The sequence below is a fragment of the Watersipora subatra genome, chromosome 3 (assembly GCF_963576615.1).
Source record: "Watersipora subatra chromosome 3, tzWatSuba1.1, whole genome shotgun sequence".
In the NCBI taxonomy this organism is placed as follows: Eukaryota; Metazoa; Bryozoa; class Gymnolaemata; order Cheilostomatida; family Watersiporidae; genus Watersipora; species Watersipora subatra.
Window position 1 is genome coordinate 12,387,231 of NC_088710.1, and position 13,627 is coordinate 12,400,857.

General features: G+C 36.8%; 1 protein-coding gene across 1 annotated transcript; it reads left to right on the forward strand.

The window, feature by feature from the left end:
• Positions 1-1,656: 1,656 nt before the first annotated feature.
• Positions 1,657-7,258, forward strand: LOC137390353 (uncharacterized). The gene is made up of 5 exons (XM_068076686.1): positions 1,657-1,765; positions 4,249-4,482; positions 5,283-5,476; positions 6,368-6,633; positions 6,957-7,258. Exons 1-5 carry the CDS (start codon positions 1,657-1,659, stop codon positions 7,087-7,089), a joined length of 936 nt encoding a protein of 311 aa, XP_067932787.1. The 3' UTR covers positions 7,090-7,258.
• Positions 7,259-13,627: the final 6,369 nt, after the last annotated feature.

Below are 13,627 nucleotides of genomic sequence, written 5' to 3' on the forward strand. Positions count from 1 at the left end.
GATTGTTTACCGGTATACGATTAAATTTAAAGAAGATTCCTGTACAAATACAACGCGAACTTATCGAAAATGCCTGTACAAAATCCTAGTAAACTTATTGAAAATACATGTACAACACCCTGGTGAACTTATCGAAATGTCTGTACAAATTCTTTAGTAAACTTATCGAAAATGCCTGTACAAATTCCCTAGTAAACTTATCGAAAAGTGGCTTACTATACTATACTTATACTTAGACAGCAGCCTAAGTATAGGTGTCAGCCTAGTGTTTACTTTGGCCATACTACACATATTAGCTTCATTCCAATCATGATGTACTTCTGTCTTCTCTCATATATCTCTAATCAGTTTGAATAGTGTCTTTTGTAGCCACTGTTGACAATATTTTTACATTCTTGCTGAGATTCCACATTGACCAGTTCCTCTGTTACCTTTCATCCAGGTAACTGAAGGGATGTCTTCTGCCTTGTCAGGAAGTTAATTCAGACGCATAGACCTATTAACTATACTAAGTATAGTATACTATATAAGTATACTTAACATAGTATACTATATTAAGTATAATTAATAGGTCTATGTTCAGACGGCTCATTATTGGCCTTATGTGAGGCAGCCTAAAGCACACTTCTCTGTCATTCTTGAAATATTTAGGAGCTGGTTAAAAAGCAAAGAGAAGTCATCCAGACTATAGATTTTATCTTGTAGGACTGTTTCTCTGTCAAGTTTTTTTTAACTTTTTCAAACCTAAGCAATCAAATTTGTACACTTGAAGCAGATATGTAAAGCCGATAGACTGGCTTAAGATGACCTGCAACAGAATGATGAAGTGACCCAAATTTGTAGAGCTTTCTGTGTTTTTAGTATAAACTTGTTGTACACTATCTTTTTACATCTAAACATACCGGTACATGAATGTGAAATTTACTTTGTCTCCTTATTATCCTTTTTAGTTGGTACAAGAGGTGCAGTAAGTGAGTCAGTCTCCACCTGGTAATAGCATTCACCTATTTTGATTATTATGATATGTTAATAAAGTTCTATGTCAGACAACAGTTTTCTGCCTTTGACAGTTGAACTCAGTTTATTTTGAGCCAGTGAGTTGTGTTGTATGTGTACACAGGAACCTTAAAAGCATTTTGATATCCTTGTACGCCAATGCTCAAGCAATTTATAGAACCTCATCTTATGATTTGTGATTTATAGTTGTGATTGTCATCGCATGCACGGCTGTGATCGTCATTTCATGTATGGTTGTGGTTGTCATCTCATGTACAAATTCTTATGTTGAGCATATGACTTGTAGACAAAAATGGAGGCAGTTTGGTTGGTCAATGTAATGATGTAACAGGCAGAAGGAAATCAGTGAATGCTATTCGTTGGCTATTTGTGATGTCATGTAACCTTAAAGATTTATTGGATGTCAAAAGCAATCAACTAAACAATCTCACGCTCTTGCTCAATAAAGTTAGATATCGTTCAATGGTTTCTTTGATTCTAGCTTATCTAATTACTGCAGCTGAATAGAGAAATTCCTTCTGGCTATCTGGTGTCAATGACATTGCAAAAAACATAAGAACATTGTTTCAAGCTTACACAACGAAGAACGTTTTGGTTTTGAAGCAACTGCATACACTGTAAGCGGTTGCCTTGTTATTAATGGGTTTTACGTTTAGTGTCGCTTGCCTTCTCCTGTTCGTATCCACCAGTTATCAGCTCCAAGTTAAGAATGGCACAAACGGCTATGTCACCTACCAGATCGGAGGGCGTGAGTAACTTTCATTTATATATATAAATCTCAGTGTCTTTCCGATTTTCCAGCTATAGCGATTGGTGTCTAGCAATGATACACCCGTATTACAGAGGATTTGATCTCGGATTTTCCCGATCACTATTCAATTACCTAACCAATTTTGCTACTCGAGATGCATTAGATTCATTGGATGATATGAGTGTTCATGTAGGTTAAAATACACATAGCGCTCTGCATTATGTTATGGCGCAACATCACTAAAGCTTGCTCTCGCGGCTCTCATTAGTAAGTTTAGCAATACGGATATTAGCTTGCTCAATTTAGCCATTGGCAATGTGTCAGGCTAATGGCAAGTGGCAAGCGACTACATTACCTGCCGCTGTTTATAAGCTGTTTTTAATACTTATGCAACATCGGGCATTCTACTGGTCAGTTCATATGCCATCTTTGTGTACGTGATGTGCCTTATCAGTAAGCAGTAAACGTTGTTACATACATCACATGCATATATGTAATATTCACATGAACAAAAAATGACTTAAAATTTGTTGGTGTTTAATCAATGTTGGTAGATTGAATGAGTAAGAAATTTGAACAAAATGCAACTTGTATGAGGTATGAAGAGTAGGGATCAGCTGTTGTTCAGTGGTTAGGCCCTTAAATTATGATCAGTAGGTTGACGGTTCCATTTATACGAGGCCTGTTAGTAGTGTTAGAAAGGGTATTTGATCGCATTTGCTATAGTGCCAAAACCCATGAGCAGATAGTCGCAATAACTCTTATATCAGGAGAATGACCATTTGTAAAAAATAAGTTGAAATAAGAAGATCAGGCAGGAAAGGAATCATAGAATATCATTTATCAAAGTAACAACTGCACCCAATGTGGGAAAGCAGCTAAAATGTTTGTCTGGTGTTGAATATCATTGGTATACTTTTGCTGCAGGTTTTCCTGCTAGCAGTACGCATGAGATACTGAAAAAGTTCTGAAATGTGTACCAACATTTGATAATGTGATGGCTACTCTATATCAACTATCTAAGGAAGAAGTAATTGCTTCTAATTATTAAACAAAAATGTGTGCTTTTACTAGTGATTTGCTCAGAAACTTAATATTTTATCTAACTTCCAAACTTATTGTAGTAGGGTAGACCGTGATTTCATTTGCCAACAGTCCTACCACAGCAATTTTAGTAAACAACTTCAATCTGCCACAAACTATTCACCGTAGCATCTTTTTGGCTCATTGATATGGCAAGGAGTTGGAATGTTGCTATCATTCTACATTATTATCACAGCTAATAACACATCATGTGACACCTACAGATCATGTGACACCTACAGGTCAGCTTTAACTATTTATATGTATATTGAGTTTCAAGATCAGACACTTGTTCAGTGTGTCAATATCAAGCATTTGTTCTGCATGTCAATATTAGACAGTTTTGCTGTGTGTCAATATTAGACACTTCCTGTGTGTCAATGTTGGACACTTTTTCTTTGTGTCAATGTTAAACACTTGTTCTGCATATCAGTAGCTGGCACTTGCTCTGCATATCAGTAGCAAGCACTTGCTCTGCATATCAGTAGTAGGCACTTGTTCTGCATATCAGTATCAGGCACTTGTTCTGCATGTCAATATTAGACACTTTTTCTATGTGTCAATATTAGACATTTTTTCTTTGCGTCAATGTTAAACACTTGCTGTGCATATCAGTAGCAGGCACTTTTTCTGCGTATCAGTATCAGGCATTTGTTCTGCATGTCAATATTTGAAACATTTTCTGTGCGTCAATGTTAGACACTGATGCGGTATGTCAACATTGCAAAATTGTTCTGCATGCCAATATTCAGCACTTAATTGTTTTGCATATCAATATTAGACACTGGTTCTGGCTGTCAACGTTGATTAGACAAGCAGAACTGGTCCTGTGTGCCAACATTTCTATTAGATTAACACTTAATGCCTCTTACGAAGTTATTTAGTTTGTTGAGATAGATAAAGGATACTGAGTATTGCATAATATAGCAATCAAATTAAGTTAACAACTTCTTAGTAAAAAATATATTATTCAGAGTTACTTTAAAGCTGCCAAACTCTTCATCTCTTACAGAAAATTGCCAAAAATACTGGCTCCCCTTTTAGGAAATCTTTGATGTTTTTATTTATGAAAAGAAATCATGTAGATTGTATTAAGCGCAACAGATCAGTCAATCTTCACTCAGCTAAAATTATAGAATTATATGCAAGCGTTTTATAGCTCAGAGCAAACATATTACCATTACTTGATTATTTCATAACTTTTTTAGCAAAAACTATTATAGTTCTTTAAAATATCCTTACCATATGTTCAACTAAATCGCTACAGATTCTATAACAGTCTAATGTCACTTTTTGCATTATAATTAGTTTTGGTGTAATGGTTGGGATTCGTCTCCTCGTGCTGTTTCACATGAAGTGAATGATGCAAGATGAACTTGCATGCTTGCATATTTTAGGTAGAACAAATGTTGTGATATCTGCACCACATGGCGGTACACTTAAACCAGGAAACTTACCGGACCGACCAGAAAATGGATGCTATGACTCCGCTAACGACGAGTGCATATATCAGGCAGGGTGCAGCGGGGACGACGATGTTAGCAATTGCAAAGTGCTTTCAGAACTCGGTGATTGGAATACACAACATTTGGCTGTTGAATTGGCAGACAGCATTCAAGCTAGATTTAAAGGTGATTAAATTAATCTTTCATTTACTTTTTTATTTATTTTTGACAATATCCCAAATATTCAAATTATGAAATAAAAGCTTTTGTTGATTAACAAAAACATACTTGAGTTGAGATACAGCATTATCAAGCTCTGCTTATATGAGTTGATATTCAGATATCTATTAATGCTAGAATATTCTGAAGTGTTTTCTGTCTAACTCATTAGTATACAAAAATCTCTAATAATTAGATTAAACAAAGCTGAAGAAAGGCAACTATATAAATAATCAACCAGAATTTCTCTTAGATTAACAGTATTATATTAGTGACCGGAAAACAAATAGACAATTTCAACTTTTCAAATTCCAAATTTAAAATATAAAGTATTGAACTAATTTGTTGAATTTGTGGTAAATAATATTTTTGGTAAAAAATATTTGCTATAAATGTTTTATCAAACCGTTGGGCGATTTGCAGATGTCAGTATCAAATGTTTAAGTTTTTTGGTTCCAGCATCTTCTTTACATACCGACTCTGTCTTTATGAAAGGATTACATGAGCAGATGTATTTATTGAAACACACCTTACCACAGCTTACATTAGTAAAAGGTGCAACTTTCATAGCGGGTTCTTTCAACAAATACCCAAAGTTACTGATAGAGGTTTATGTGAACCTTTGTGTTCATGCTGTCTATTTCACCATGGTTCACACATACACTGCTATAGGATTTATCTAATCCTAGTTTAAAGTATTAAGTATCTCACACATATATATATATAATATACTATAATATACAGTATATATAGCAATAATATTGAAGGCAGGAAAAAAAGAAGGCCTCACGTCGTGCGATGTGAGCTGCATCGTTCTAAGCTAGATGCTAATAGAGATCTGGGTGAAGCAGCGTTTGGAAATGCTGAGGCTGCTTTAGCCTGGGAAGAATACCATGGGTTTATTGATGAGGCAAAAAGAGCGGTTCGTGGAAATGTTTTCTACATTGATGTTCATGGGCATGTAAGTACAAGATCATTATTCATGTTTTTACCTGCTTTATACAATTACATTTATTAAGTAGACACCTCATCCAAAAAGAAAAGGTCCAGAAACAAAATGTCTCACTCTATATATTAAGATCATTCGCCTTTACATCTTACAGGTTTGAGACACTTTATTTTGTTGATTGCTGAATAATCTTTTGCAAGCAAAAACAGGAGTAAATAAGTATATCAATTGATAATGTTGGTAAATAAAAGTTAGCCAATGGTAGAGATCTATTGAACCAAAGATAGTTAGGTGAGTGGAAGTGGCTGGCAAATGAGCATCTAAAACAAAAGCTGCTGGCACTATTGTGACATCAAGTAAGATTATTAAAAACTGAAAATGTACTGAATGGGGATTAACAGATTTCAGACTTTATTAGCTTCATTGTGAGCAAAAATAAATGTAACCCTTAACATTAACTCTCCGTAACATTTGTGTCTAATACATTTTATGTATTAGGCCGCTACATCAAACTTGAATTTGGCAAAATGGCTCAAAAATGAATTATATAACAAAGACCGAATACGGATTGCAGGTAGATATTCACTTTTTACATAGGCATATATAACTACTTGGCATTCAGACGGCATTACCTATTACATAATGAGACAAAGATTAACGCAAAGGCGACCCTTGTTCACTAGCTTAATTGTGATCATGCATTGTAGGTATTTTTTGGCAACAGTTATGTTAGAACCTCTATGGTTGTGTAAGCTATGATGAATTTTGAAGCATGGTACAATAATATATTCAACTTGCTATTTTAGACTGTACCTTAACAACATTCAGAGGGAATGATAATTTACTATTATGCCTATATACACAAAACTGCTGCTAGGCAACTGCTTTTTTATTTCTTTTCAGAGTCTTCATGACTGGAACATGATTGGAGTGTTGCTGTCAAAGAGTGGCAGCAATGGCTTCAACAAGGCTGTTTTACCGGACAGGCTGGCACAATATTCATCCATCATGCAGTTGCATGTAGACTCTGGAGTCTCAATGGAAGAATTGGTGAGAGGTAACACCTCTATTGGTGGTTTTTTGCAGCCATTTTATGAGACAGCTCCTTCGCCTGTGAACAAAGATGCAGGCAGCAGAGCCTTCTACTCTGGTGGATATAGTCTCAGAAGGTAAAAATTGTATCAAAGCAATCTTCATTGTCTGAGCAGGAATGGTTGTTGTTGAATCATACATTGGTATCAGAAAACTGGATCAGTTTTTTAAAATGGTGTTATAATTAGAGCAAAGTAAGGCAAGCCATTGCTTGGTTGGCTTTTATACTGTTTTTAAAAGCAATAAAAGCAAATTTAAGAAACATAAATTCTCTCTTTCTCTCTGCTTTTTTCTATCTTTCTCTTTTTTGCCCTTTATTTTTTACCTCCAAATTCTTTAGCTTTTTTGTCAGCGCTTTTTGCTCCGGTTGTTACAATTTCTTACTTTTAACTTTTTTAAGGCATACTGGATGGAAGGCAAATGGTATCCAAGTAGAGGCAATATATGCTGTGAGGAGTGACGAAACCGTTAGAAAGGCTTTTGCTGACAAACTTGCTAAAGCTATCATCTACTGGATTAAGAACTATCTGTAATTTGTAATCTGTGAATAATATAATTCTATTAGCTGTTCTTGAACAATTTTGTTGTAAGCATTCTAACAGTTTGGATTTGTTTCTTCATACACTCTTTTTAAAAATCTGGGATCGTTCATCGGAATTAATTTGTGCCTCATGACTGTATAACATTTTTAAGTTAGTTATGGCTGTCTGTATCTATAACAACTTGTAAGTCTGTAATCAATATCCAATATATTAACTGAAATGCAGATACAATAAGTCTTCACATTCTGTTGTGGCTTCTGATCAGCCAATTTTACCTCCATTTTGTTTCCGTCACTTCTACCGATACAAATACATGAGACATACAGCCTCATAATGACTAGCTGGCAGCGTTCCTGCACCAGGACAGGAATTTTAGCATTGCTGTTGATTACCTGATTCTTGTGGTTAACCTCACTGGCACATTTAGAAAGCTATCTCTGAGGCAAAAGTGCAACACAGATCAGTCATGCATTTTGTTTACTCCAATGGGACGATTTTAGTCGACATAACTGGCAATTGGCAGAGCTTAGTATATTCTGCAGCAAAAAGCCATTGCTAATGTCATGATATTTTATCAGGATAATATTTTTGTAACTTTGACCAGGTAAAGTTTGTTGATGGTTTAGGTCACCGTAATTTCATAAGCAAAATGTAACGCAATTATTCAATGTGAGTCAGTAAAGCAACCAAGAATATGATTCTAAGTTAGCATGAGTTGATGTTATGTCTACGATTCAGTTCGCCAACTTATCGAATTGAGTCATCGCTGCAAGACGTACTTTGTTGGTGTGCTATGGGTTCTTTGGCTGAGAAAAGCGTTGATCTATATGACATCAGTGTATTTCCTGTGCTGAATCCTGTTTTTTGTGTAGTTTTTAGAAACCTTCAGCAATCAGAAGCCCAAAAATAACTTTTACTGTTTTGGTATGTTTTGGTTTCTGCAAATAGACCAAAATCTGTGACTAAATTTTGATTATTGCGCTTCATCCATATCTCACATGAGACACGCAATAAAAAACTCATAATCCGGTGTACAAAATTCATCTTAATAGCTGTCAACAAATTGTTTTATGTAGGACACTAAAAATACGTATTTATCGTAAGGTTTACCAGAAAGACGCCAGAGACATTTGTAGAGCACCTCCACCAAAGAGAGAAACTGTTTATCAATAAATAAACTCAAGACCTGAGATATACTGTATTTAGTGTTATCCAGCTCTTGGCCTTATCACCTATAGTGTAATCTAGTAAAAACAGCATAAAGAGCTCAGACTGTCAGATCTTCTGATAGCATTTATTCAACTATTGCCAATAATACGATCATTCAGGAATCGAACAGGTTAACAGGTTAACAGGTTCATCGAACAGGTTAACACAGGTCAAAATCACTGTTTCATCTAAGCCCACAAAAATAATTCAACCGCATGCGTCAACCGCATAAGCATATAATATGATATGATATAAAGACAGTGATGTAATAATAAAATTTTAGTTGAAAGAAAAGAGTTCGTAATAAACTAGGGTAACACATCATGAAATGCTCTCTGATAAGTATCAATACCGTCTAATGTGTAGAAATTTATGTACATTAAGAAATAATTCATAAAATCCTCACAATATAAACCCGTTAAAAATTATACTGCAAACAACAGACCAAGACGAAGTACAAAACAATAATATTGATAAAAAAGAAAGTCGAAAGTTTTTTCATTTAACTTACTAACTTCAAGAAAACTTCAAGCTATTATCATTGATACGTTTTATCCAGATGTCAAGTTACTTGTCTGAATAACTTAGAGGACTCTCGGGTCATATCCAGAGACTGTAATATAGTATGTCCAGTAAACAAGAGTGAACAGAGTAAAAGAAGCGGGAAAGAATACTCTTGAAAACAAATCAACTTTCACAGCGCTTTCAGTTTTACACCATTTCTCCCATATCAGGTAGATCTTTGTTCTTTGAGTATCCAGCTCACTAGCTTCTGGTTTTCTCTGTAGCACAACACAAGCAAAAGGAGTGTTATTTCAGTGTAGATTAATTTATACTGCATGAAAAATTGAAAATATTGTATAATTGTGGTAAACAAAACTCAATCAAGATACATGCTCTTCAATTCAGTTGCCATGCAACCAGATTTTACAGCAAGTTGAGGGTCAGTAGTTACAGCTTAACCATTGAACAGGATTTTTATTTATTATGTAGAAACCCTTGTAACAAAATATACTACCTGATATAGTTACCAATCTCAATTCATAAAAATGCTGATTGAAAATAGAAATGCAATGAAGACTCGCACATTCAGAATTACTCATTGCCAGAAACTAATATCATCTATTAGTACTCAGCTTTTGTGGATTAAATTGATTTTCTGTCTATATTATAGTTTTGTAAAGACTTAATTGATGTATGAAATGAGAGCAATACCAACCATGGCTTTTACTGTCATTTCTGTGAGATCAATGGCTGCATTCTCTTTTCGCTGTTCTCGCATCTCTATAACCTCTCCTTCAGATATGTCAGCAGCAACCTGTTCATCTCTGTCATTATCTCTTGTGTTACGGTTTGTAAGCTGACTATCATTTTCTTCCTGTCCTTGAATATTAACTGTACCTGTAGTTATTTATGTTTTGTAAATGAGTAAGTTTAGTAGTTATGGGAAACTTATATACCTGCCAAGGCTACTGGTATTTTACTTGTTTTCTACTGTTTTACTGTTAGTTTGCACTTGTGGTGACCGCTGGGTGAGAAAAGAACTAAACAACAGAATCAACTAGTTGCAGCATTAACAAGATACAAATGATTGACAGCCGGAAAATAAACAAGACAGTCAGCGGCAGGCATAGACTCTATGCCAGTCGCCCTTAGCAGAAGGTGGCAGCGGAACTAGTGGGACCAATGCTGGAAACTCCGAGAGGAATCAAGTGGATTCCAGTGCTAACAGACTACTTTACAAAGTGGCAGGGTGCTACAGTCCTCTAGGAGGCTACAGCTCCAGGGGTTGCGAGGGCTTTGAACCAACGGGTGTTTTGCTACATGGATTCCCTAAAGCAGATCCACACTGACCAGAGTGCACAGTTCGCAAGTCAACTGATGGCCGAGCTGTTCCAACTCTAACGGATGGAAAAGATCCACACCGCACTCTATCACCCGCAAGCCAATGGTGTGATCAAAGCAAAACAATCAGCAGCTGGGTGACTTTTTGCGCGCCCTATTGCTGACCCGAGGTCAGGAGGATTAAGACAGGTTGCGCTGTCAGCTAATGCATGCATATCGCGAAGCACCACACTCTGCCATTGGAGAGACGACTAACCTGCTGATGCTCGGGCATGAGGTGCAACTTCCTGACCAGCTTCTGACCCAGATCTCTCATGAATACTTGATAAAAACATTGAAAAGGTTGGAGGAAGCACACACAACCCTCCGAGAGGAGTAGATGGCCATCTGGCAAGCGAACCAATAAGAGCCTTGCCTATCTGCACCGGGATACTGGGTCTGGCTTCTGAATAAAAGAAGACGAGAGGACAACCACAAACTGCAGGCAAAATTCGCAGGGCCTTTCCAAGTTATAAAGGTCTGGCCAAATCATATGTGCCTGGTAGATTGACAGGACCAGTTTTCTGTGCAAAATGAAAGCAGGCTGAAACCGTTCCATGCCTGACCGGAGGAGTTTGGACATGCACCGGCCACCATAGAGCCAAGTAGAGGGCCCAACATGAGAGTGGCAGGGTCTAGAAGACAGAAGCTAAGGATAAGGGCAGAGGCTCACACCCGACCTGCATTCAGCAAAGAGCTAAAACGCCAGCTGCAGAAGCTCCGAAGGAGCTAAGAACTAGAGAAACGACTGGACAATCAAGAAAAATAAATTTCAGGAGAACCAGTTGAGCCCGCAAGCCCAGCACCATTTCAGCGTTTTAGCCCAGAAAGAAAGGCACCTGGGATCATTAGGTACAACCCCCTCTAGTTAAAGAAAACTTGGCCAGCGGAATGTTATGGGGGAGTGGAATGGTCAGCCATGGTGAGAGCCAATAAGGAGCACAACAGGAGCAGTGCTGCCAGAGCCCAAGTGAGCCGACGTGCTGAAAAAACTGATGACATAAGATCTTTGGCTTCTGCTTTCTCAGAGGAGTCAGTCGAGCACAGTTTTGATTTGTAGAACTACTAAAACTTCAAAAGCTCAATAAAATGATAGCAAGCTCACACAAAAAAACTCACACAAAAATCCACACTCTCTGGCAAAGATGCTGAAGGCACTAGAGTCTACAAAAGAGGAGGAGTCGCTGGCGGGTCTGCTGGACTCAGAAGAGGAGACTGTGTTTGTGTGTCAGAGCGCTGGCCCACCTACCTCAGTGAGTAAAGCAGAGCTCCCTGGCAACTCGAAAGAGTGCTCTGACCAGGCTGTCTCCTCAGGCCAATCTGTTATCAACAGAACGGCTCGAGTTGAGACAAACCTGGTCGACATTCTATCGACAATAGACCAGAAGATTCCAGCATATATCAAAAAGTTTAAAAGATGTCCGAAAGTCTACCTACCGAGGCGCTGCTAAAAATCCATTAACAACTTGACTAAGTGGAAGAAGTAGATATTTATATATATAAATATATATAAATATATATATATATATAAATATAGATATATATAAATATATATATAAAAGTTTTATTTATACACATTAGTAAAAAGAGTTCTCAATGTTTTGAGTAAAAACAGAGCTGATAAAAACTGTGTACTAAAAAACTACAAATTTAGTTAAAACGTTTTATTATTTAAAGCTTCGTGCGGTAGGCTTGCACTCTTCAGATAAAATGTATAAAAAAAAAAATATTTTTTTTTAACATTTTATCTGAAGAGTGCAAGCCTACCGCACGAAACTTTAAGTAATAAAATGTTTTAACTAAACTTGTAGTTTTTTAGTACACATAGTTTTATATATATATATAAATATTTATTTATATATATTTATATATATGTATAGTGGGTAATTATTTGGTATATGCGCGATCAGACAACATGTAGCAAATTGCAAGCAAACCTGAGTTTTCTTGGAGTTGCCTTTTCTTGGCATCCCTCCTTGAAAGGTAGTTGACAAGTCCAAATTCCAAGAATGCTCCGAGTACATAAAACTGACATGCCCAAAGCCATACATCTGCAGCTAAAATAGCCACAGACCTTCATAGCTCTGAGAATTGTTGTCTGGTCTTACTTAAGCTTTACTCAGACGCATAGACTTGTTACAACAACACAGTGAGCTATGGAGCTGAGACCAACAACCCTGTAATAGTATTTCTCGTTTTATTAGAACAATTTGTTGTAAGACAATAATTCATCAGCATAAACCTATTTAAACATTCTAAATCTGTCTGTTCGTGAGACTAAAAAGCTATAAAAAAACCTTGAAATACTAAAGACCAAATCAAATAAGTTATACCTTTGATCTCTGCAGTAGGTGGAAGAACAGACTTGACGGAGCTTATTTGGTTGCTAATAGCAACCATTGTTAGTGAGCCAAGAGCACATCGACCCTGAATAACCTTTCTATCTATCCAGAAAGACATCCAAGTGACGATAACCATAAACAGTGAGGGTATGTATATATCCCCGACATAGAAGGACAATTTCCTGTAACAGAATGCATGAATCTACAAATGGCGCCATTTTATACAGATGGCCAAAAGTTATTTCAAAAATCGTTTTCAAGGTTTGTGCTCATGTCAAATAGAAACTATGAGACTGAGTTATATACATGTTATACAATAGCAGCTGTGTAACCAGATAACTGTAATCTAGTCACTAACCAGATAACACCTGTTGAAACAGATACTCACTAAGCAACAGCAACTAGTATACTAGAAAGAGGTTCTAGGCTACTTCACCCTCAATGACCTTTGCACTCCGTGACCTCAAGCTCACATGACGTTGCAAAAAGTGAACCTCTTTTTACATCGATGAAAACTTATCATAAATACGCAAAGATAGTAAAATAGATGGTAAAATGATAAGATTAGTACCGGTTGCTCTAGACACTTCCTCTGTAACGGGTTGTATCAGCTAATCCTAAACCAACTAGATTTAATTCATTTTTAAAATAATAGATGAAAATACAGAGCATGTTTAAAATAGTGATGCCAGAATAAGTATCAGTTTAGTTGCACCTTGTGCCAGTACTGTCATTGGACTCTTGTAGTTGCACCTTGTGCCAGTACTGTCATTGGACTCTTGTAGTTGCACCTTGTGCCAGTACTGTTATTGGACTCTTGTAGTTGCACCTTGTGCCAGTACTGTCATTCGACTCTTGTAGTTGCACCTTGTGCCAGTACTGTCATTCGACTCTTGTAGTTGCACCTTGTGCCAGTACTGTCATTGGACTCTTGTAGTTGCACCTTGTGCCAGTACTGTCATTGGACTCTTGTAGTTGCACCTTGTGCCAGTACTGTCATTGGACTCTTGTAGTTGCACCTTGTGCCAGTACTGTCATTGGACTCTTGTAGTTGCACCTTGTGCCAGTACTGTCATTGGACTCTTGTAGTTGCA

Excerpts from the sequence above, each read along its gene's own strand:
- LOC137390353 (XM_068076686.1), top strand. The coding sequence starts at position 1,657 with ATGGGTTTTACGTTTAGTGTCGCTTGCCTTCTCCTGTTCGTATCCACC. Across the intron at positions 4,483-5,282 it reads CATTCAAGCTAGATTTAAAG|GCAGGAAAAAAAGAAGGCCT; the intron begins GTGATTAAATTA and ends ATAATATTGAAG. Across the intron at positions 5,477-6,367 it reads ACATTGATGTTCATGGGCAT|AGTCTTCATGACTGGAACAT; the intron begins GTAAGTACAAGA and ends ATTTCTTTTCAG.